The sequence below is a fragment of the Aythya ferina genome (assembly GCF_964211825.1).
Source record: "Aythya ferina genome assembly, chromosome: 1".
NCBI lineage: Eukaryota > Metazoa > Chordata > Aves > Anseriformes > Anatidae > Aythya > Aythya ferina.
The window spans coordinates 141,136,755-141,161,720 of NC_140296.1; the positions used below are offsets into that span (position 1 = coordinate 141,136,755).

The 24,966-nt window shown below is 45.1% G+C and overlaps 1 protein-coding gene across 3 annotated transcripts; it reads right to left on the reverse strand.

Moving 5' to 3' along the window:
- Positions 1-8,751: 8,751 nt before the first annotated feature.
- Positions 8,752-24,656, reverse strand: BPGM (bisphosphoglycerate mutase). Of its 3 annotated transcripts, XM_084499305.1 has the most exons (5): positions 24,559-24,647; positions 24,079-24,178; positions 22,084-22,143; positions 19,375-20,030; positions 8,752-11,810 (listed from the first exon to the last, which is right to left on the reverse strand). In XM_084499305.1, exons 4-5 carry the CDS (start codon positions 19,973-19,975, stop codon positions 11,632-11,634), a joined length of 780 nt encoding a protein of 259 aa, XP_084355431.1. In that variant the 5' UTR covers positions 19,976-20,030; positions 22,084-22,143; positions 24,079-24,178; positions 24,559-24,647; the 3' UTR covers positions 8,752-11,631. The 3 variants fall into 3 exon arrangements, with proteins under 3 accessions (XP_084355431.1, XP_084355432.1, XP_084355433.1); XM_084499306.1 differs by lacking the exon at positions 24,079-24,178 and having other exon boundaries at positions 24,559-24,656; XM_084499307.1 differs by lacking the exons at positions 22,084-22,143; positions 24,079-24,178 and having other exon boundaries at positions 24,559-24,629.
- Positions 24,657-24,966: the final 310 nt, after the last annotated feature.

The window sequence follows — 24,966 nt, forward strand, 5'->3', positions numbered from 1 at the left end:
GTTTTATTTGTGTGTGTACACATTTCACCTACCTAAATGAACTCTGCAGCTAAGAAACCAGCTCTAATCAGGCAAGGGGACACCTCAGAGCAGATGTAGGCCTCTGTGAAACAGATGCTAAATCAGACCTAGTCACACTGGAGCTCCCTTAGTTACCAGCAAGAGGCAAACAGCAGGAAGACTCTATTAATCTTACCTAAATGAAATGTCCAAAAAAGGTCCGGTGACTCACATCCCGAAGAGGCCTGTTACTCTGTTGTCACTAAAAGGAAACAAGGGAGATCCTTGCTCAAGTGGGGATAATTATACTGCAGACATATACAAAGAGGTGAGGTGAAGCCTGTCCCATCAGTAAAGAAAACAGCGCTATCAGGAACATGCCCCAAAGTGCTGCATCGCCACCAACAGTTCTTCCTCCAGATCTAGCTTTGTATCACAGTTTAACTTGAAAAAGTCTCTGGCTGTTTGTAAGAGCATTACAAAGATTTGTGAGAATGAGCTGTGTGCCTGTTGCAGAGCTGGAAGTGGTCAGACTGCCCTGTTTTAGGCAGCATTCAGAGGTTCACTTAGTTGTGTGAAAAAAACACCTGAAGCAGTACTGACTGGCACCCTCAGCATTCTCACACCAAACGCAACATAAATTGCCACCGAAGACTTGTAAGCTTTACTCTCTCTACTTTTTTTTTTTTTTTAAATGCTTGTAACAGTTCTTGTGGTGACAAGAAGAGGAGACAAAAACACAGTATGCGTGTATATGCAGATACATTTATGGATTTCTTCCCCATGTCAGAAGTGCTGGTCCCTGACTCCCAGGGGATGTCTGCTCTCTCCGCTCTCCCATCCTGCTGCATACACCACAAAGCAGTTTCTGGTGTTATCCACTCCTAGCAGGGCTCATAGAAAGCCCTTTTGCTTGCTCTGATTAGTGGTGTTTCTGCAGAACAGGGCACTGCTGGCAGGGCGCAGGGCAGCACGCGCTCTGACGCAGCGAGCGGAGCCCGCAGCAGCAGTCAGAGCTCCGGGGTGCACACGCCTGGGCAAGGGGCAGGGCACAACCCCACGCTGAAAACAAATTAATCTGCCCTTCCAGCACACGCACAGAACTGCTGCAAACAGGTGGAGTGAGTGGAAAGCTCGAGCTTTCTCAAAAGCCTCTGTTCATTACTCACAGCTCTGTTGGGTGAACAAACAAGCTAGAATCCATGGTTATTCACCCTCTGTGAGGTCCAGCCCTCTTCCTGTCTGTCCATCAGAGGCTGCCATTGTTAATGGGACAGGAATCTAGAAAGAAACACGCTGACAAGATACAGAGATTGCATTTTAAAGTGGGAAGTCTGTGGAGAGCCTGGTCCTCTCCCTCTGTCAGTGGGACTTCCACCATTTACTGCAAGGAGGAGGATCGGGACCCCAGGTTATAACAACCAAGGTGAACGCAGCAAAATACAAGTGCAAAGCACTAGGTCTGCTATTACACTTCCAGTCAGGAGTCCTGTTGCCATCAGTGGGAACATTAAACCCAGGAGGGCGAAGTGAGAAAGGCAGTTCCTTGCCTCATCCTTCCCCTCCCACGCTGCTGCCGGGAGCTGCAGCAGATCACGTATCCACACTCTCTGCATCTAGTCAGACAACTCTTCAAGTGACCTGTTTTTTTCAGAAATGCTGAGTTCAGTGGAAATCACTGCATGCAACACTTAAAAACAGGGACAGCAGAGGCAAACCTAAGCACCTTTTGAACCAAAACCAAACAACTGGGCTTTCTGCAGCCTCTTCCCTTCTCTCCATGAAAACCAAATGTAAAGCCATGTAAAACTGGAAAATAGATTTCATGATGTTTTTGCAGCCCTTTGCTTAGCCTTTCGGGAGTGCAGGCATATCTAATGTAGCACCACTAGTACTTCTGTAATTGATTTTTCCCTTCATTAACTTGACCAATTCTTCTTCATTTCTGGCACACTGTCCTTGGATCCTGAAGGAAATAATATCAGGTGGCGTCTGTAAGCAAGCATGACACATTTTCAGGGACATTGTTAACAAAAGACCTGATCCATGAGGTGATGAGCAACCACAAATCTCACCAGTGGTGGTGGAGGCACAGACTGAAGCCTTTGGCAAGTCAGAGCAGTAAAAACCATTTGTCACGTAGCACCGCTGAGCCCACGCACAGCAGAAACGCCTTGCAACATACACTCACGCTACATCCAATTGGTCCTGCTACACAAGGAGTTCTGCTGTCAGCTCTGGAAAATTGCTGTGCGTGAACAGCTGCTTGTGGGACAGTGAGTTTCACTGGAGCAGCAGAAAGAACAAAATGAGTAGAGAAAAATTAAGGAGATCGGTTCATTTAATGTTTCTCTCACGTGGGTGGATTTCTCCAAGTAAAATACAAAACCCCTCATCCTCCCCTGTGCATCACAGGAATGCAGGCAGGACTATAAAATGTAAGGAGTTATCCAACTGGAACTCATGAGCAGCTCTGAAAATAGGGGGCACAATGCTGAGGAAGGTGCTGTGGAGGTGTGAAGCACAGGAGCTGCTGGAGAAGGCGCAAGGAAGAGTGGCTGAAGGAAGAAATTTAGGGCAGGGCCATGAGCCTGTGAAGGTGGGAGAAGCACAGTAGCCAAGGGGATCATAGAGCCCTGCAGTGACTCTTTCCCTCGAACAAATGTAAATGACCACAAGAGTTTCAGACAACTGGTATTAGTTTCTTTATAGCGTAGATAGCAGCTTTTTACCCAAATGGTTTTTGTACTCGCTGGTGTTTTTCATTCGTGTCCCAGTCTGAACAAAGATGTAACAGTATTTCCAGGGGGCTCTGATCAAAACTAGTGCTTTCTAAGCCTATAAATCCACACCAAAATCCAAGCTCCTTTGGTGGTCAAGTTCTAAGATGGGAGCAGGTAAGGGCACAGAAGCTGAGCAAGGACCTGAAGGAAGATAGGAGATAAAGTGCTTTGAGGGTATCTCCTCATTTGGCAAACCCTAACAACTTCCCTCTCCTGCTAGCTACATGAGTTTGGTGAACAGTGGCACCTTCTGGAATATTTCTGTTTAAAGCCAGGCTGTAATCTGGATTTAAACCTTACAGCTCTTGAAATGAAATTGGATTATCTGTATTTCTGAAGACATCAAGTATTAAGCTTTGATGAACTCTTTTTTTTTCTCTTTTAAATCAGGACTGGGAAGAGGGGAAAAGAATAACTGCAAGCATCACTTCCTTACCATTTTATGCAGAAGAAGTGAAAATTACATCCATAATATAAATGTAATTGCAAGTTAAACTAAATTAAACCCTGGATGTTGTTGACTATGTCAACTGTTGAAAGTCATCCTTCATTTCAAAAATAACTACTTACATTGCTCAGAGTGATGTGAACCCAACATATTTCCTTTATACACCACAAGTATTTATTTTTTCATGAGCATCTTTAACGCCCAGTCTGGGGTATGAAGATGGCAGCCGGGTAGGGGAACCCACCTGAGTGCACACTTGCCATCTGACCGCCGCTGCTCAGTACAGTGCCTGCTCACCTTAAATTGCCAGCTCAACACAATGGCAAGGCTGTCCTCTGCAGCAGAGGGAGGGAACTGCTGAGATTCCTCCTATGCCAGCAATACCCACTGCAATTGCACCTGCGAGGAGAACTGAAAGTCAGAAGCAGGGCAACAATACTCCCATCAGAGAGAACCCTTCTCATGTTGTAGGTTCAGGCATGTCTGAAACACGTTTGTATTATACTAAATATAAAGAAGGTTTGAATTTACCAACATTACTATGAACTGTCAAAAAGATATTTAGTCCTGGAAATGATGGGAGACTTCAGCCCAAACTGTCAGGTTCTCAGGCACTTATTGAAGAAATAAGAAAAAGCTGAACATCAATATTACTAAATGCTTGTAGGCAAGTGCTCTCAATACTGTAGAAATTTTATCAGAAGAGTTCCACCCATATTCAGGCACTGAAACAAGAGCCAAATTGTTGAAGCAAACCCCAAACTAGAACTTCCACATCCTACCAAACAAGCCCTCTTTTCATACATATACTGCAGCCCCTCAACTCCAAATGAAAGCAGCACAGCCACATGTGGCAGCAAAAGTCTCATCTCCCCATTTTCACAGGTGAAAGAAATCAGTGACTTGCCTGTAATGAGGTACTTAAGGCAAAACTGAATCCATAACTTCCAACTTTCAGTGAAATACCAAACCCCTAGCATAGCCTCCTAATGAATAATAATTTGCTCATATAACTTAATTCACTTGTTATGCTTAAAGCCATGTCTTACCGAGTTCCTAATTTAAGAAAAATCAAAATGCAGGATTCCTGTGCTTCAGACAAATCACACTAACAAATCACATCCTAGTTAATTCACAAAAGGAAGCCTCAATGTTATTTTTCATCATCTTTTTTAATGAATCAAACCCTCCCAATCCTGCCTTCTGATGCACTTGGGGAAGTAAAAAACACCGAGGGTACTTGATATACCTGAAATTTCAGTTCTAAAGTCTACACAGAAACTCTTCCCACTTCAAATGTAAAATGTATTTGTACCTTTTTCAACTACAAATACAAACTTTGCCACCAAAATGTTTGCATTTTATAGGCAAATACCCAAAATTCAGCAAAACAACCCAGGATTATTTATAAGAAGTGCTGATGGGCTCTCACTTTCTACTTTATATAGAGGACTTTAGAAGAGGATATTCAGATGTACACTAACATAAAACCGACATGAAGAGAACATACCACCAATAATATACAAGTTATATATGTTTTTTTAGAAAGTTTAGTGAAAAAAAGAAAAATAAAATGCAATTTACCCACTTATTTACATATGTATAAAAATAACCGTGCATATTTGTAATCATTATTTGTATGTTTGCCTCTGGTATTGCCAACACATGCTACTTAATCTTAAAACATTGTTCATGTACTGTATAAGCTAACCTCTGACTAGGTTGAGATCAAGCCCAGTCTGGCATCAGGGAGAATTAAAATTATGGCATATAGCGTGGACTCGAGACAAACAAAATTTACCTGTAAATAAGAGAAAGTGTGCAGCTCTTAACAGAGAGGAATGTGTCACCTTGTATTACTAACAATCACCCTGCACAGGTACCGTAATTATCTCCAATACTGAGAAGAGGCGTTGAAATTATCACTCAGGTCTTCTCAGCAACCTCTTATCAACAGTGCATGTGAAGGATTTACAGCTTTACGGAAGGTATTCCTAGCTGCTAGCTGCGGAAATCACTTGAGCCAACCACACAGAAGAGGAAGCACAGAACACAAGGATCCCAGTACTGAAAGACAGTACCTTTCGTGTCAGTACATCTCCTAAGGCTTTCACCTCAGAAAACGAGACCAGTTAAAGTTTGTTTTGTTTTATTATTGCCTGAAAATAAATGAGTATCAGTTGCTATAGCAGGTCATTTGATCTAGAATTTATTTGTGCATATACATAAAAATCAAAACATTATTTTGTAGGGAAATGAAAAAAAAAAAAAAAAAAAAGCAAAGCTCAAGAGTTTTGTATCACACTAACAAGCATTTTTTTCTACATTAACATGATGCAGAAGGACATGATATTGTGGCCTGCAGTACAAGACTGGGAATTAGCTTTGCTGAGGGCTTTCTACCTGCTACACCTACAGACTCATTCGGCCTAGGTTTGTCACATCTGTCAACATGGCCATTTGGTAAATGAGGACAAGAATGTCTGAAATCAAATCCATGACATATACTGCATCCTCCAATTTTTATTTTTAAAGTATTTGGCACCTGCTCATTGCTGAGCTTCCTTTCTCATGCAACAGTGACTTCCCCGCACCTTTCCTGAGGCATGCAAAGATATTAATATATTAATATGTTAATACCAAATATATTATGATATTACTATCACTAAGATCATGTGGTTTGTTGTGTGTTTTTTGGGAGGAGAAAGGTGCAGGAGTGGTGTGTTACATGCCTGCAAATACCCACCTTGCTCTTGTTGAATTTATCTAGTCCACTGAAGCTGCTGATGCAAGAACAAAGTAGGGCTAATCATCAATTTGTACAAGCAGCCTAGATGATTGCAATTAATTGCACACCAGAACTAAGCTACCTTTGCGCCATTTGTTAGACTATGCAGTGCTGGCACAGCTGGAACATGCTGCCTTTCAAGAGGGGCTGAATATCCGCTTTGCTCTCCCAAGCATGTAGAATTAGTGCAGAATTGCTGCTGCTTTCCCCCATGCACTTACCACAATGCACTTGCTCCACCTGTTGTCCGTTTGCATTTCTGCACATGCATCTAGGGTTGTAATCGGTGGAAGAGCAAATTACTTCGTCTTTAGAGGTAGTTATGGACCTTGACACCTGCTTACTCACTCCTAGCTTAGCCAGTACCACTGCCTCCCATACAGATCCCAGAAAGCTCAGCCTGTGGTTGGGCAAAGCCAGGCAGTCGCAGATGTGAGCTCTATGGAGAACTGGCTCAGCTTTAGCTACAGCACTGCATGAGCACACGATGACCAGGAGTCTGACGGGCATCTGCCAGAAAACATGACTTTATGAGGCAACTCCTCAAAGCACCCCCAGTTTAGAGGATGAGATTAACGGCAAAGACACGATCTTCCTTTCCAGCACTACTGCTTCTGCTAGATTAGAAGCATGAACAGGGACACTTCCACTTCACAGCTTCAGCAGCATCAGGGTCCCCTGCAATATTCATGTGTGCTGCTTGTTCCTAACAACAAGAAATGACTGACAGGGAAGGTTGCACTTCAGCATTTGCTGCCCCTGGGCTCAGACTTCCTCTACAAAAGAGAGTCTTCTCATCTAGTTAATACATACTAGTACTTTTCTTTCATGCAAGTGCCGGACAAAAAGTGAAGAAAATCTGACATACAATGCTGAGTGAGCTGGAAGGAAAAAAAAAAAACAAAGTGATATTATGGGAGACAGCATCTCCAATGCCAGAGGTCCCCACAGCCACTTCCCCTGGAGCCTGACAATTGCTGCACCAACATTGCCATGAGAGCTGTGGTCAACGCCTCCTTTCAAAACCAGCAAGCAGACGTGATCTTCAGGCCACGTTATTACAAGCTCAGCTTTACAGCACAGCAGTATCTACGGTCTGGCATCTGCTGCCCTTCCCTCCTCTGTCAGCTTAATTTGAAGAGCAAGAATAGAGCCTCTTCCTCCTCCCTGCTTCCTTCTGAGGGGCAGACACAACAGGTCTGCTAAATTCTGCTGAACAGCCCTGAGAAGGCCTGGGAGCTAAATAGAGCAGTAGGAGGCAGAAGTTCTTACACTCCTGTCATAGCCAGCCTGCCAAAAGGAGACTGAAATTCTACCATACAATGTTAATGTCACATTCCCTTTTGTATTCATCTCTAGAACCTTTGGCCACTATAACAGAAAGAAAAGGCAGCAATCCATTCAATCCGTCTTACACAGCTCTCAAGGGAAAGGCTTACTTCTCCCCAAGCCTCCGCAGTCTACATTTGAATCCCTGAGGTTTGTTTCCAGCATAGCTCAGAGCTTTGAGCAGCAGCACTGTTAACACCATACTTTTTTGTTGTTGCTGCTGCTGGGAATTTAAGGCAGAGGAAAGTTTGTGGCCAACATAAGACAGACAAAGCAATTTCCAAGTGCCATTTATTGTGAACTTTGCAAGCTGGCAGCTCTGAAACAAAATGACAGCAAAGTTGGGGAGGCAGAACTGGATTGGTTTGGCACTGAGTTCTCATCAACGCCAGAGACTAAAAAAAGCTGTGTAAATTTTGAAAACGTGACTGAACAGCCTGTCTCCTCACCCTGCACAGAGTCCAGGTTGGCCACAGCAACTCTTTCACACTAACTTTGAATAAGAAGGCAAGGAGGACTCAGCCAAGCCCGTCTTTAGATGATCTTTTCCCAACACAGGAAAGAGCAGGCATAACTCAGGAAGTTTGAGGTGTGAGGTATAAACAAGGCAGAGTTTAACTAAGAGCAAAGTACAAAAGGTGATTGGCACAGAGAGCAAAGGATGTGGGGGATATATCTTAACATCCATAGACATTCAATTAGTTGGCAGCACTTCCACACCACCTCAGAAGCATTAAACAGCAGTATGCAAATAGCTCTGACAGGTTTGCTCTCTTCCCCACTCTTAATACCATACTAAGACTAGATTTTTAAGACTAGCTTTTGAAAGGTAATTTTCTTCAGTATACTTCGGCTTTAAGCCACAGTTGTATCTTCCCATTTCTACCTGAATGTTCCACCTGTAAGGCTTTTACTGCCTCCCAGTGCAATACATAAGGCCTTCTGCATGAAGATCAATGCAGCCCCGCAGTCCCCTGCACTTCTTGTTGGAGTCAGAACTGTGCTTGACATTAGTCTTTTGGAGAGTCAAGGAGTTGGCTTCATGTCCAGAAGCTACAATTTTGAGCACACCATCAAATAGTGCTTTTTATAAAGAGCAAACATGGACAGTGCACATTTGTTCAGCTCCAGTGTTCTGGAACCAATTATGTTTAACTTGCTATTCCTATGCAAGTGTCCCCATAGTTTCAAATAGGTATGTGTTCCCTTCCAGCCGGACTTCTTCACACAAAGATGAGGCAGTGTTTGCTTCAACTATTTTTATCCAACTGACCACATGATATGCGATCAAGTACTGCTTGATTTGAGCTCCAGGCCCCTGAAGGTCACAGCTTTATTTACCTATCCACCCTAGAAAGGAGGCAAAGTGGAAGGCATTAGAAGACAGACACACTGAAGCCAAGTTAAATTCTATTTCAGGTGAATTTATTGAGTTATAAAGAACCTCTCAGCGCTACCATATTTACAAAAGGTTTTCAAAAGTTACTCTAGAGCTATTACTTCTATTGATCCACAAGTTAAAAAATACAGAAGTAAATCCAGTCAACCACATCCATAACTTCCATTGTAGTGACACTGGTTACCTTTACAGGACTTTGAGGTGTACTCAAACATGCATAAAAATGTTTTCCAACCACTGATTTATAAAGCCAGCAGCAGCAAGATTCTCAGTTCTTCTAATGTAGCTATGCCTGAAGAGCAGGCATCCTTCCTGATGCAACTGTTGAAAGCTGGTTTCTTTTCAATATACATGTTTTATGAGTCAAGTTTAATTACAAGACTATTTAGAAACAAGTACTGCAAGGTGTTAAAATAATCTTAGAGCACAATGAAATCCCCAGTTGGTTCCACCTGATACTTTTGTGATGTGGTATTGCTGCCAAGTGTGCACATAAAATCCTGTCATCACAACCAAAGCAGATGAAGTCCAACCTCCTAGGGCACTATCACTATTCCTGTCCTGAGAAGCACTGCAGAAACAGTGCTACCTGGAAACATCACTGTTTTCTTACCATCCACAGATCTGGAAAGGCTGCTTTCAGTCAAACTCCATCCAGCCAGCTGCAGAAAGAAATATGAATGCCCTTCACAGTGATCCACCTTCTTATTCATGCAGTCCCAGCTATTTTCAAGCCCTCACGAAGTCCTACATTACAATACTATAATGCCAAAAGGATACAGGCACTCACAGCCACACTCTGTAAGCTCACATCCTGATGCATGCAGTTCCCACTGCTGACACATGGCTAGATTTGCCTTGTTAATGATTCTACAGTGATTTTTACTTGGTAAAAAGACTTCATACATTATTGAATGTTTGGAGAAACATCACTTCAGTGCCAGGGGTCCTCCCACACAGCATTGACAGGTATGTGTTTTCTGATCAACAATGCAGCTCTACAACACTGACTCAAAGTATTAATCAAGATCAGAAACTACGCACCGAAAGCTAAAAACCCAGAAAGAAGTCAACCAGTGTCACAAATCTAGTAGCAGGGAAGCTGCTAACAGGGTTTCAGAGGAAAAATGAATATCCTGATTTGTACAAAAAGAGAGGCAACCTACCAGCTTTATGTTTATTACTATCTTTAAGAAAAAACAAGGAACTTGTTCCTATTGCAAGGGCTGCAAAATAAACCAAGTGAAGCCCAAGCATTATTCAGGTAAGAGAAACTACAATCTAGCCTGTAAGTCTTTCATGATATACACACTACACTAAGGTGAGCTGGTATCTGACCTGGAAAGGCTCCCTCCACACAGCAGGGAGATTGTTAGAAGCACAACACCATCACACGGCTCTTCTCAAAGGAAAAGACATCTTCACACTTCCAAAGCGAGCCACAGAACTGCTCACTACAAAGGAGCTCCTCTAGGATTTCTAAAGTGTTTATACCATCATACCAAAGCAACTCTCATCAGCTTCTTGGATTTGTAGCTGGGCCATGCTGAGAACACATTCAGCTCATACAGCATATACAAGTGCCACCCGTGCTGGTAACTGGGATCAGAATTTAGATGCTCAAATGTTGAGACATTGAGTCAGACCTAAACATAAGTAACAATAGTTTCACAGTTGCAAGTGAAACCAGAACTACCCAGCCTGAACACTGTATTACACCCAGCAACAGCAAACTGCTCATGCCTAGCGCCAAGCAGAGAAGCAAGGTCACTGCAGGAATTCAGCTATGACTGCGAGGAAAGCTTTATAAGAAATTACTTCCAAGCACTGCAGCATAACCTTCCCTGATAAGCTTGACAGCTGTATGAGCTGCACACAGTTCACATCACCTTTCACATCTTACCCATCACTTCCTTGCCCTCCAGAGAAATCAGTACAAACAATATTATAGCTGTATCACTATGGGACAGATTTCTCTGTTCCTTGCAATTCAGGAAAGTTTGGAGAGGGGTTTCATACATGAAGTTTCACTGAGGTAAACATGAATGATTTTAACAACTGATCAAGTCCCTAGTACATGTTATTTGTGTTTCAAAGCTGTTTGGGTTCCTCCTAAAGGACTAAGTTATCATTTAAACATTGAGCAGGAAAATTTGTGCTTAGTCTGTGGTTAGTCCAAGTTAGATCTCATTACTGCAACCAGCAAAATGCAGTCATGCTAGAGTTCATAAAGATGGTGAAAGAGGGATATTCTTGATTCTAGATTCCTCAAAAAATTGAAGCATAGTGTAGAGTAAGACAACTGTGGTAGCTGTAACAGTCCAAACAGCACTACAAAATTCACCTCAGGATCATGAACTGGCCTTGGGAGACCTCCGAAGAAAAGGAGGAAGAGTTATACAGTTGAAAGTGTTGTGAAAGACTGCCATGGCCATTGACAAAGAATCATACTGGGTTACTGTTACTTGACACCACTGTCAGTGAAAAAGTGTTAGTGCCTATAACAACCTGGACTTAATTAGTCCAGTAAGCTGGTGCTGTACAGCACTTAACAGATCAGCTCTAGTTATTGGTAGATGGCAATAGCATATCCCTTTTTTCTGTCCTGGGACTTCCTCAATCCCAGTTCTAGGGCAGACTGCCCCTCAAGTTTCCATTACCCAAATGCTCTCGATTTCATTTTTCAGTATCCATAACCTCATGTTGAGATTTCAATTCCAGTTTCTGTAAGGCAGAGGTTTTATCTGCCAACCTGAGACTCAATTGTCCCTTCCAATTACTTTGCTTGAAATTAAGACTTTCACACAGTGCAACCTAGCAGTCATATGAAAGTTATCACTTACTAACATACATTTTAAAAATAATTGTGTTCATCAGTAGGATTTTATTTCTCAGTAGATTTTACTTTCCCTTGATCTTCCACTTTTTTGATGGCAGCTTGGATAGCTTCCTGATCACCAAGAAACTGGTGAGGGCCCAGAGGGCGCAGATTCTCATCAAGTTCAAGAAGTATGGGCACACCAGTGGGGAGCGTAACATTGATGATGTCCTCATCAGAGATGCCTGCCAAAGAGAAAAAAACAGTTACAGCTAGTGAACAGCTTCGAAACTGCATGTGCTCAGCCTTATTTCCAAGATTAACCTGTCTTAAAACAATCAAGAACTGTTTCCAGCCTCCAGCAGCAACTGAAGGGTCCATTTTCAGCTAGACCCCAGCTTGGTTAGCATTTTAAGAAGAGCTACAGGAGGGAATTTCTGACAAGCTGAAGACAACTGCCTCATTTTCTCATCTGCACGTGAACTGAACAGGAAGAGATTGCCCTTTAATATAGGGCATTGGGGCCATAGGCTCTCCTCTACATCTTCATAATTCACATACCACAATTGGACAGATCACAGCCTACATGTTATTCCAACATAAAGCCCTCTGATAAGTAACCAATACAACTATCTTTAAAGACACAGGATACAGATAATTTGCATGAGAAGCCACTGGAGAGAGAATTTAGGAGAAAGTATCTTAAATCAGTCATCTTAAATCAATATTTAAGTCTCCCACTGTAGGGATCACCGCTTACATCTGATTTCCCAAAAGCATGCTTATGGCTTTTTGCCTACAGTACTATTCCCAGAATTACTAGATCAGGATACCCATTTCCACTTTCAAAGGAAGGAAAGAAGAAGAGAAGGAAGTCAAGTTATACAACTTAGTGAAACAAATGTAGGAAAACTAAAAATAAGGTATACCTATTGAGAAAATTTCATGCATTTTAAGTATTCTGGGGCTCCAGTCTCAATGAAACCACTGAGGATGTTGACATCAAGCACACTGGTCTAAAGCATCAAGTGAATTTTGAGACCAAGCCTCTAGTAAAAATTTTAATAAGTTTAAATGTTTGCATTAAAGAGCAATGACTGGAGACATTACTCCTGATAACATCAACTTTCTTCTGTCCAGAATTGGAGGAATGTCAGCATTTCCCCTTCCATCTCTGCTTTAAGAAGCACTTGAGGTCTCAGCCTGTCTGCTGTTGAGAAGTAGGACACCTTCAAGTAATTCATGCTTACAAAGAAAAAAAAAAAATCACACAAGCTTCTAAAAACAATGACTCCATATAAACTACAGGACAAGAAAACATTCTCTTGAGCAGCTGACAAAACAGGTGGCTCTCCTAACACATGGGTGCAAATTTACCAGTACTCTTCACATTAAGTGAAAGAGCAGAGCCAACACATTGAGAAAAACAAAGTCTAGCCACTCAGCAACAGTGGTATGAGAGCAGGTCAGAAAAAAAAAAAACAGGTAATCAGGAGGTGACAATCATTTTATGCCACCACCCTGAGACTACACAAACACAAAGTTTTTGCAGTGACCTGTTCTTGTTTTGGTTAAACCAAGCACTTGGTTTAGCTGTAGATCAGCTGTTTCAGAAGGAAATGGGGCAAGAAACAGATAAACCCTTGCAAGAAGCTCCTTGTTTTGTATTGAACCATCAGTCCATCAAGAAAGTCACATACTCGGCCAGTTGAATTGATCCCTGTATACACGGGTAAATTCACGTGTTATAGGAAGTAGGAACCCAGACCTACATCACAGCACCAAGGAGCATCTACAGTTTTGTAACCATGCACAACGGGAAAGTCCATTTACTAGGCACAAACATTTTCCTTAAGGACTTTGGTTTGTAAAACAAGCAACCAAGTTGTCTGAGATCTTATTTTCATGGTTCTTAAACACAGATTTTAACAACATACACATCACCACCTATCCACCAAAAATCTGGCCCTAGGAAGCATTCTGCCCACCTCTCATTCAGCCTCCCAGACTAAACCATCCAGATTTAAACAAAGCAGATGAAGTCATACAGGAGAATTTAGGCAAACCACAATGCAGTCAGCTGCCTGGATATTTAAAGGTTTCCTCTAAATCTGGATTAAATAAAAGTGGCTGTTGCTACACAGACTCAGAAACACATTTTACCTTTGTGGCAAACACAGCGACCACACCAGAGACAACCAGTATGGATGTACAAATAAGAAGTACAGCCTGGGATAAACAAGCTGTGGCAAGAATGTTGGCTTTCTCACTGGGATTTTTCCTCCTGTGGAAGCATTGCCTCACAGGCAGAAGGCTGGAGTTTTGGGTTGAGACATGAAAATCCTAAAGAGCCAATAGTGTCCTGCTGCTTTATTTCAGCATTGTTACTCTATTTGTACAGCACTTTTCTCCAGCCAGAGAGATACTGATCAGGCTTGACACAAGCCCCTCAGTTGCAAGCAAAATGCCTGGAGAACACCCCCAGCAGGCTAGGAAGACAGTAAGAGATCACATCTTACACTCTGGCCCTTCCAAGAGCAAGCTAAACTGCTATCTGGTTACTTCATGTGCTTTAACTATAGCACAGTGACCTTTTCCTGCATTTCATTTGACCTGGCCTGTGTTACAACTGCATCCAATCTCATACATGAAGGAGAGCGAAGTGAGGACAAGAACTCAGCTGCTGACTATGAGGTGCCACAGGAAATGAGACCACTGAAGCAGCAACACTCTTCCCTCTAGTGTAATACTGATGTTTAAGTATTCTTCAGCAGGGCTGAGTCCATGCTGCTGGAAGCAGATTTTCCCCCAGAGAGGTTTAATCATCCCTAAGAAAGTAGTCATGAGAATACAGACATTACCAAAGTACTCAGAGCCTTCTTTAGGAGGTCAGATAAAATGCTGACTGGTCAGCCACCTTCTTCAAGTGGGCATTCTCCATGTTCGTTTGAGCACCTCTGAAGCATTGGTTCTTTATTAGCTGTACGGCAGGAAGCAGTTAGGTACATGATCATAAGAATTTGCTACAGTACTTAAAGATTTTTCAGAGTCACATTTAGAACTATTCCACCTCACTTAAACTTCATTTAACTGATCTGGATGATCAAACAGGCTGCTACTTCTCTTCAAGGTGTGAAATACACAGGGGGGGACTTTGACTGGTAGACAGTCCTTCAGTATTATCTTCACAGATTTACTACAGAGTACATTTCTCCACAAATCTCAAGCTTAAAAGTTCACTTTTATCTGGTAGCTCTGAAGTACTGGCACCCTGGCAAGTCCTGCAGAGACAAACCCCATGGGGCTTAGTTTTCAGCACCTACAGCCAAATCCCACAAGAGATGGTTCAGCTTCTCCCTCCCTCTCCCATACTCTTCCCACATCTTCCTCCCATTCTTATGGGAGGAGCAACAAAAAAGCCAACGTAGTTTGAAGAGCTGGTCAAAGACCTTGACTGGAAGTTGGCTGAATGGCTGAGCTCTGAGGGTGGAGACCAGTGCTCTAAAGACTAAATGATGACCAGTAAGTAACTAATGGTGTACCCCTGGGATGGGTCCAGGCCTGTTCAACATCAGTAATAATCTGGATGATGGGGCAAAAAAAAAAAAAAAAATGTACTGCCAGATGACAAAACCTGAAGGAGCAGCTGATACACCAGAAGGCCTTGTTGCCACCCAGAGGAACCAGGGCTGGAGAAGTGGGCTGACAGAAGCTCATGGAGTCCCACGAGGAGAAGCGCAGAGCTCTGCCCCTGGGGAGGAACAGCCCCAGGCACCAGGACATGCTGGGGACCGCCCAGCTGGAAAGCAGCTTGGCAGAAAAGGGCCTGGGGGTCCCGGTGGGCACCGACTGGACATGAGCCAGCAACATGCCCTTGGCTAGCAGTAACCTCTAGAACTGCTTTGTATTTGAGATCCAGATCAGGTCCTTGCATCCTCCCCACAGTCTTAATGAAAATATTGTGGCTTTAGTCTAAGTTAAATACCCAGGACCTGATGCTGCCCTTCTTAAAGGGGTGCCAGCTGCATGCAGGCTGACAGAGGACCTAGCTTCAGTGAAGTAGCAGAAGTAGGCTGTGTTATGATCTGGCTCTTGACCTTTACAGGATCTAATCTCACTGTGCAGACTTGGGGAACGATGGGCTACCACCATGGCTGCAGCATATTATCAACATGTTTCACCCTTACACCTGCCAAGCTTTTCTCCTATGTCATTAGGAAATGAGATCCTGATCATGGCCTGAATTTGACAGGTGTCATTACTGAGGCCAGTCCCATGAGACAGCGTAGGAAAAACCATGATCTACAGTATTGTCATGCAGTAGAGGACTCACAGCCTGCCTTAAACTCCCCAGCAGTCACAGATTAGATCTGATTAGCTGCCAGCTATGCCATTAGGGTGAAAGAGGCCCACAGTCCTTCAGAAGTGACCCAGGCCACACTACCACAGCCAGGAACTCACAGCAACACTGTGACCAACAATTCTGAGCATGCAACTCCGGAGCCTGCCAGCATACACCTTGTTCTTGACAGGGCTTTGGCAAAAGATCCCATCTCTGGCTGAAGCACTGTTCAAATTCCCTCAAGCAAGAGGCCTGATATGCTAATATCACTGCCTTTCTGCATGGTAGGGCACTACAATGAACTCTTCTCTCTATTAGCCTGAGTTTGTAGAAAAGATCACCACCTTCTCACAAACGTGCCCCAGACCAGTCTGCTCAAGATGATGCGACTCCACAGGTCTTCCTCACACTCCAGCTTTGGAAGTCACAAACAGTTGGTCTCCAAAGCCATGCCCTTGCAGCTCCAGATCTGTTCCAACCTTCCTGCACTACCCGCAGGCACTTGCCACCCTCTTCCCTGAGGGGACTCAAGCCACCAAGGGGGCAGAAAGCTACCCACTCCTTGCTGGTTTTGCCAGTTTAGAGACAAAGCTAACTCAAAAATGCCCAACAAGTTCACAAGAAAAACAGGAGCACAGCCAGAGAGTGGGATGATGCCACTCCTTTGCCAGCTTAATTGGCAGTGATTACCAGCATCATCACACAGATCACCTGAAGATGATGCAAAGATGAGTATTCTGTAAGGACTAGATAAGCCTGGATACTATGACTGGGATCTGCCACTAACATTGTATCTTTGTGACATGAAACAGCCATGCATCTGCCTCCTCAGTGGCATTTATTAAATTCAGGGGTTTTTTACCTACAAGGACCACTGACCAGCATCCTCAGAGGCCACCAGCACCCTCTGGGAGAGGTCACTCAGCCCACAGGGACCAAAGAGCAAGCTCTAAGCAACTGCTGTTTCTGATCTGAGTGCATACAACATGACCATTCAGTTGTTTTATTTTGTTAAACACTGTTTTCAGCAAGACTACCGCAGTTTTACTTTTACATCTTCTCACATGGAAACTGTGACAGATCCCACAGACATCTCACTTACCCTATTGAGGTCTACCCTGAGCACTGAGAAAACAAACAAAGTCCAAACCTACAATCAAAGGCTTGTTCGCCTGACATTCCGCTGCTCTGATGATTTTTGTGTGCAAGTGGAAAACAGCCGCTTTTTCAATTAACAACAAAAACATTCTGGTTCAGAAGACTGCATGCCTGTTTTGAAGAAACACTTCAAAATGGGAAGTTCAAGGATAACTTGCAAAATCTTTGAGAAAATACATTAAGTTTCACATCAGAACAACTGGAATTATTTCATCAACTCAAGTTGAGTGAAATTATTTATTGCCATTTAGAACTTGAGCTACAGCTTCCACAATTAACTTGTTACTAAGATACCCAAGAAGTCATTTATGACTGCTGCTTGAATCATTTGAAGCCCATTTTCTCAGTGTCCCAAAAAAAACACAGCTCCAGTGAAGACAGAGGAGCCTAGACACTTCCTGCAAGCGTAGGGCAGTTTGTTATAAAAAGCCCCCACGAAATAAAGCCCACTCCACAGTGGGTGCTAGAAGTACAACAGACTAACAAGCTTTAAACACTGTTGGATGAGGTCCAGCTCCAGCAAGGCTCCAGAGCAGCTCACAGCCTTTCAGGAGAAAAAGAGAAAGTCATGAAAACAGACAAGACACCTCTTATCTAACTAGATATAGGTTGAAGATAAGCAAAAAATGCAGGTGGCAATATCAGGTCTTAGAGGTCTGTTCACACCACCCTTCAGGACAGCTCTGCAGCAATCCAGATCCCCACTGCTTAGGGCAGAGAAAAGCCAGCACATCTCCTGTAATTGTGCACGTGGTAGCTGATGGACAGTCCTTGGTGAAAAGAACTAGATCCTCTGCCAAGGATTCCTCACATTTAACTACGCAGGCATGCACTGGGAAGGATGAGGCATGGTCCAGTACAGAAAAGAAATTCTGCTTTGTTTGGTTATTTTCTCTTTTATAGTTGTAATGTGGGCAGCTCTTGAAGAATTGTACCTAATTCCAAATGCCTCACAGAAAAGCTCTGCAGCTGGCTCTAACTTACTGCTCTCACTGATATCAATGCAAAAAGGAGTCCAGCCACACTTTAAAGTAACCTTTACCAGTTGCTGATGCTGTCCTCTCTACTTTTGGTGCATAACTGCACGAACAGCTGCCCGGGGTTTCTGCAGAAAGCAGCATCTCACACCTAGACATCTTGGCCAGCAAGGCTTCCCGCACTGCTGCAGTTCTTAAGGGGCAGGGCAGGGGCACTGGCTGGGGGTCCTCTTATCCCTTTATCCCTTCTGGTTTTAAATCATTTCACATATTGACAGCCATCCTGACCACATCAGTGGAACCAGCTGAACCAGCCTTCCTCCTGCATCTGAGGGGATCTGTACCCCAGAATTCACTGGCTCTGTAGTTCTGGAAGCCACCTGGGTGTGCTTATCCTCTGGGCTTTTGACTCCCACTACAGCATCAGCTGCACTGACTGTTCCAGCATGCCTGAATGCAAAACATGCCTTACAGAGTCAGAGTTATGAGGGTACACAGGATTTACAGCTAGAGAAAACTGAGTGGGCACAAATCCAGCTTGCCCATATTCACAGCTACATCCCTAGCAGGCTGCTCTCATGCACATGGTAGTCACTAAATTCTACGCTGCCCATGAAGAAATAGACTTCCTTCCAGTTCAGGATTGCTTATACTAGAAGCAATGTCATTATAAAGAGGTGGGAGAGAAGGAAGAATCCAGCAAAAATAAATCACTTTCCAGGTCTCAATAAACCTTACGTTAAGCTACTAGCTTAGCTGTTGACTGGTAGGCATCTTCTATATCTGAAGTATTACAGTACATTCATAAGCTTTAGCAAGTACCTACTTCCTACAGAACTCCCTGTCACAGAAGCTTTTAAGAATCACCAGGATTGAATCCTTAAAAAAAAAGGAACGTACCACAATAAAGTCAAGAACACATCCTGCAACCCAGGATGGTTTATTTCACCATGTTAAAGCAATGCTTGTTTAATAAACAGATTATAACTTCAACCCTTCTGGCAAAACAGCTGAATAAATGCAAAAGACAGTCTGAAGAGTTTGTCTAGACTAACCTCAAAGTTAGTCTGAATACACTTGTTTAAAATGAGCAGCTAAAAGAAGGGGAAGTGCGGTGCTCTTCAACTACATTAACCCAACTGATTCTTCGTCACCTCTCTTCAGCCCCCAGTTTGAATCCTGTTCCAGTAGGTCAGCTTTCCACTCTCCTTACAGACCACAGACATTAAACATTACACTGTCCAGATGAGCAATATGCTATAGAGAAAAATGCGGGACTCCACACAGGTGTGTAGGGAAGAGGGGAAGGACGGCTAAGAGGAAGACCCTTACCTTCCACATGCTTGAGCAGTGCCCTGCTGCTGTTGCCATGAGCAGATATAAGGATCATTTTGCCACTTTTGAGTTCTGGCACTATCTTTTCATTCCAATAGGGAAGGAGTCTATCAAGCACATCTTTTAGACTTTCAGCCTTTGGAAGATGATCCTGGGAGACATCACCGCATTTATACCGGCGGTCATTGTAGATCTCTTCGTAGTAGGGATGAGATTCAGTTATGGGAGGTGGCGTAACATCATAGCTTCTCCTCCAGATTTTCACTTGCTCTTCCCCATGATTCAGAGCCATCTCTGCTCTGTTAAGACCGATCAGTGCACCGTAGTGGCGCTCATTCAGTCGCCATGAGCTCTGAATGGGGACCCACTCCTGGCCCATCTCTTCCAGGATCAGCCATGCAGTCTGGATGGAGCGTCTGAGTACAGAGGTGAAGACGAGGTCAAACTCAAAGCCCAGGGCTTTAAGGTGCTTGCCACAGTTCTGAGCTTCCTTTATCCCATCACTGCTCAGCTTCTGGTCCACCCAGCTGCAGAAGCGATTCTCCTTGTTCCAGGCTCCTTCCCCATGTCTTAGGAGAACAAGCTTGTACTTAGCCATGGCGGGTGCAGCTTGGCACAGATGAAGATGGGTCTGGCATCTAGCAATGAGGCATCTAGGCATAGATGGGACACACAAATACAACCCACAGATAATGCATTACAAATATTAATATGGCAGCAAAGAGCAGACAACTATCAGGATGAAAACAACCTAAGACTAATAATGTCTGGTGAGTATGTTTTTACCTGTGAGGTCTCCTGGACTTGAATTCCTTTCCACCCCCACATGCAAGGGAAAGCACTGTCCTCCACCCAGCTTGCTGGGACAAGCCCACTTACCCAATTGATTAGTGGTAGATTTGCACAAGGTGTTCCTGCCTACAGATCTCCATCAAGTGCTTAAATAGAGCCTCATTCAACAGCAGTGGCTCCCAATCAGAGAGGCAGACCTCACTCTGTGGTGACTCATGAAATTAGAGGCAAGACATGGAGCCAAAGCTCAAGAGCTGCCCAGGCCCACACCAGCTCCAAGGGAATGCAGGCACACAGACACCATCTGTGAGTCTCAGCAATTGGAGAAAGCCACCACAAAACCTTATTAGCTTTCTCAAATGAGATTTGACTATAATTATGTTCCACATAACTTGTTTCCTCCAATTTTCTCCCCAGCACTCCTCATCTGCTAATCTCTGCTTCATTTTTCTCCAGGCTACCTCCTCAACCATTCCTCCACACAAGTGCCACAACACAACCCTAGGATGCACAGCTAGTGAGCCCTCATCTCATGGAGCCCAGAACTCATTTAACAATGAGTCCTATCCCTCTGCCTGACTTTAAAGCCCATTTTCCACTTCTGTTCTTACAGGCTGGGTTTTATGATTCTACTTTTTCCATAGGTAAAATTAGCATTTTACATTTTATCTTCAATAAATACAGCTACACATCCATGAGGTCAAACAGCACCTTCCTCTATTTCAGAGAACTATAGAACTGGAATTCAGGGTTGTCTTAATGGGTAAAGGACTGTGACCTAACTTAGGACTGGATTCCCAGAAATTAAATATTTATGTAATATTCATAAATTGTTTGGAGCTGCTTCAGTCACATTCCACATGGCTCAAATTCAGGCCCATCTGTAGTATGAGTTAGACCCACACAGCCTGGGTTTTGGGAAGCACCCACTACAACATCAGCATTAATTTTTACCAAACACTTTCAAAAAGCATATAAGTTGATTTCATTACAACCAACATCAAACTAGACATGCCAACAGCACCTTAAGCTCTCCTCTACATCCACAAGGACAGAAAAATCTGGGTTAGAAGAGACCTTCAAAAGAATCCAGCCACCAGCCTGGCCCCATTGAGTCCCGTCACTAAACTATGTCCCTCACATAAAGATGCAGAAGTGGCAACTCCACTTCCTTGGGCAGTCTGTTCCCATGACTGACCACCCTCTCTGAAGATCTTCCCAATGTCCAGTCTGCAAACTTACTGTGGGTGGATTTGGTCCCCTCATGCTGATCATTGAGGGAAGTGTTAAACAAAACTAACTCCAAGACAGAGGCCTAGAAAACACTCCTGGTGACCAGCTATCAACTGGCTTCAACTCCATTCACTGTGGCTTTGATTTCTTCACCCTAGACACCCATCCAAGCCATAAGCAGCCAGTTTCTCCAGCAGAGCACTGTAGTAAGTGATGTCAAATGCTTTACTACAACCCAGGTAAACACCACCCACAGCCTTTCCCTCACCTACTAAACAGGTCATCTTGTCACAAAAGGAGATCAGGTTAGTCAGGCAGGACCTGCCCTTTATAAACACATGCTGGCTCTTTTTGATCACTCAATTGTCCCATGCATGCCATGCAATGGCATTTGAGATGATCTGCTCCATAACCTTCCCTGGTAATGAGGTCACACTGTAATTCCCTGGATCCTCCTTTCTAACTCTTCTTGCAGATCAGAGTCACATTTGCTAATTTCCAGTCAACTTGAACCTACCCAGTTAGCCAGGACTGCTAAAAAATTACTGAAAGAGGCTTGGCAAGGCAAGCACCTCCACCAGCTCCTTCAGTACCCTCGGATGAATTCCATCCAGCCCCACACTTACAAACATTCAAAGATGTAGTAGGTCACCCCATTGGATTGTAGGGATTGTTACTTACCTCTTTCCCTGTCAGTCTTCCAACTGAGGAGGCCGGGTACCCTGGGAACAACTGGCCTTACTAATAAAAACCAAGGCAAAAAAATGCATTAAGTACCCCAGCCTTATCTTTCATCACTAGATTTCCCCTCACATACAATAAAGGAGATTCTCCTTAATCCTCCTTTTATTGTTGATACATAAAAGCATTTAATTGTCTTTTACTGCACTAGCCAAATTGAGTTTCAGCTGGGCTTCAGCCTAATTCTCACCCTGCGCAGCTTGACAATAGTTCTGCAGTTCTCCTGTGCTGCCCATCCCTTTTTCCAGGGTACACAAATTTTTGTGTTCAGTTCCAGAAGCTCTGTTCAGTCTTCTCCCCCACACCAGCCTGCCTTTTCCCTGACTCCCATCCAGGAGACTCAACCCTTTCATCACCAGTACCCAGCTCCACGCAGCCAAGGCATTCCCTAACACAAGGGCTACCCCTCCTCCTCTCCTTCCCCATCTCTCCTGAAGAGCCCCAAACCACCTATCCCACCCATCTCCAGACAGGCAAGCCACTTCACCGCATCTCACTGAGGCCAGTGATACCACAGCCTGGAGACTGAACCGAAACTCCCAGTTCCTCTAATTTTCCTTGGCGCATGCATTCAAGTAGAAGCACTTAAGCTTGGTTCCTAATGAAACTTTTATTTGATGAAATGGCTGACATTCCTCTGTGCTGCTCTTCAGGCACTCTGCTGCTGGTCTGAGCCCTTCCCTGGTTCTGGGCATCTATTGCTGCTCTGGCATCAAACCACTAAGTCAGTGAACTGAGCCACCTGTGCTCCAGAGCCTCAGAGAGATGCTCTAAAGTCCTCCACAATATGCCTTGGACTGCTTGACAGCATTGTTGGTGCCCACATTAAAGTAACAATGGACAGCTATCTGTGGGATGTACGAGACCCAGCAGTCTCTTGGCAATAGCCCTAATAAAAGCCACATAGGCAAACCTCTTGCAAGTAGGTCAGCTCATCAAATAGGCACTTCTGGTCCCTGAGAAGAAAGTCTCTTACTACTATCACCCATCTGTTTCTTGGTTGGACTGGTCAAGATAGAGTGACCAGACAAAGCTGGCTCAGTCAACACCTGCACCTCCCTTGACGCAACTGCCCCTTCTCTGCAGTCCTGGGGTTCTGCAAGGGCACCTCAGGCATCAGGGGAAATCTCTTCCTCCTGCTGCTCTTTGCTGTAAGAAGCTTCCATTGCTTTTTTTTTTCTCTCCATTTTCACTCCCTTCTCTAAGGGCTTGAAGGCAAGCTTTTGGCTGTGAGTTCACTGCAGACAAGTGGAACCACCTAACTCCTCCTCAGCTTTCCTGATATCACAGCCTTACCACCTCTTGCAGGAGGCCCTCTACCCACAGAGGCATTTTGCAGGCAGGTTTGCTGCCCACCCCACCAAAAGGGAAAGGTCTGGGTGCTGCCTGCACTCTGAGCTGGGCACTGCAGCCTCTCCCTCCAGCAGCTCTGTCTGGGTAGAAGTGTCAGCAACTCTTGGGAGGTGGAAGAAACCCCAGATGGAGCTGCAGCCTTTACTCTCAGTCAGGTGCCCACCACTCTGTCCAGACAGTGACCCTGCAAGTGCTAGTAAATACACAGGGTGTCACACCTTCCTTGTACATATCTGCAGTCATTAGCACACCCCAGAGCTGCATATTCTTCAAGTGGTAGCTTTCCCAACCCATGCAAGTGCTTCCAGGAGGTCACTCCACCACCCTGGGGCATCCCTGGCTCAGGAAATCACCCTGGTCCAACACCCAAACTGACCAGCTCTGGAGCAACATGCCTCACCATGCAAGGAAAGACCGTGTGTCTTTGTGTGATGCCATGCAACAGCTCCCCAGCAATAGCTTCCAACAACTGGCACAGCTCAGAGGCTTTGCGGAGCTAAGAGCTACTAAAGTTCTACGTAATATCAGCAGGTGTTGTCTGATACACAACAGAGAGTTGGTAAACACAAGGTAAAGCCTGACCTCACACAGAAGAGGCTCGAGTTTTACGTAGCAGAAGGAGCATCTCAGTTTAAATCCCTTGCACGTCCCACTTTTTCCACTCGCAGTCATCACCTGCACACTAGGCAAAGAAATCAACTTACAGCAGGCACAGACACAGCACTGAGCCAGACACCAGGCTTACAGCAAGAGCCGCACAGCGCAGCCCTGAACGAACTGAACAAAGCACAGCCCCCAGCAAGCTGCATCTCCGCCAACACCTCACCGCCCAGACCAACTGCGCTGCCCGGGAGAACAAATCCGCTCAGATCCGCGGGGCCGCAGCGGGAGCCGCTGTGAGGAGGCACAAGCAGCACGCAGCGGCCGCTCGCACAAAGGAGCCGCGGGCGGCTCCTCCACGCCAGCCCCCGCTTGCTCTCGGGGCTGCCCGAAAGCAGAGCGCACCCCACAGCCCCCGGCCCGCCCCTCACGGAGCCCCCCGACCGTTAACGGCCGCCTTACCCGCAGGGGGCAGCGGCCTGCCCGTACCGCCGCAGCCGCGCCCCGCAGCTGAGACCCCCGACCCCGGCCGCCCTCCTCCCGCCGCTGAGCGGTTGCCCCCCGAGCTCCGCTATAAACCCCGGCGTCCGCGCGCCCGTGACGCCGGGGAGGGAGCGGAGGTTGCGATTGGGCGGCCCGGCGGACGAGCAGCGCCGCGAGCCAATCGGAGCGCGCCCGTGGGCGAGGCCGCGGGAGGGCGGGGCGGCGGGGCGGCTGGGGGGGAGGTCACCTGTGCCGGAAGCCGCGGGCGGCCCCTGCGCGGCCCCGCGGCCAGCACGGGGGGAGGGCGCGGGGCGGGGCGGGGCTGCCCTGAGGGGCGGCCTCGGGCTGTGGGCAGCGCCGCCCGGCCCCGAGGGGGGAATTCCCCCT

What these genes read in the sequence shown, in the direction of transcription:
- BPGM (XM_084499306.1), bottom strand. Translation starts at nt 19,975, where the DNA reads ATGGCTAAGTACAAGCTTGTTCTCCTAAGACATGGGGAAGGAGCCTGG. An exon ending in ACTGCTCAAGCATGTGGAAG is followed by an intron (nt 11,811 to 19,374) that starts GTAAGGGTCTTC and finishes TCTCTTTGGCAG; the next exon opens with GCATCTCTGATGAGGACATC.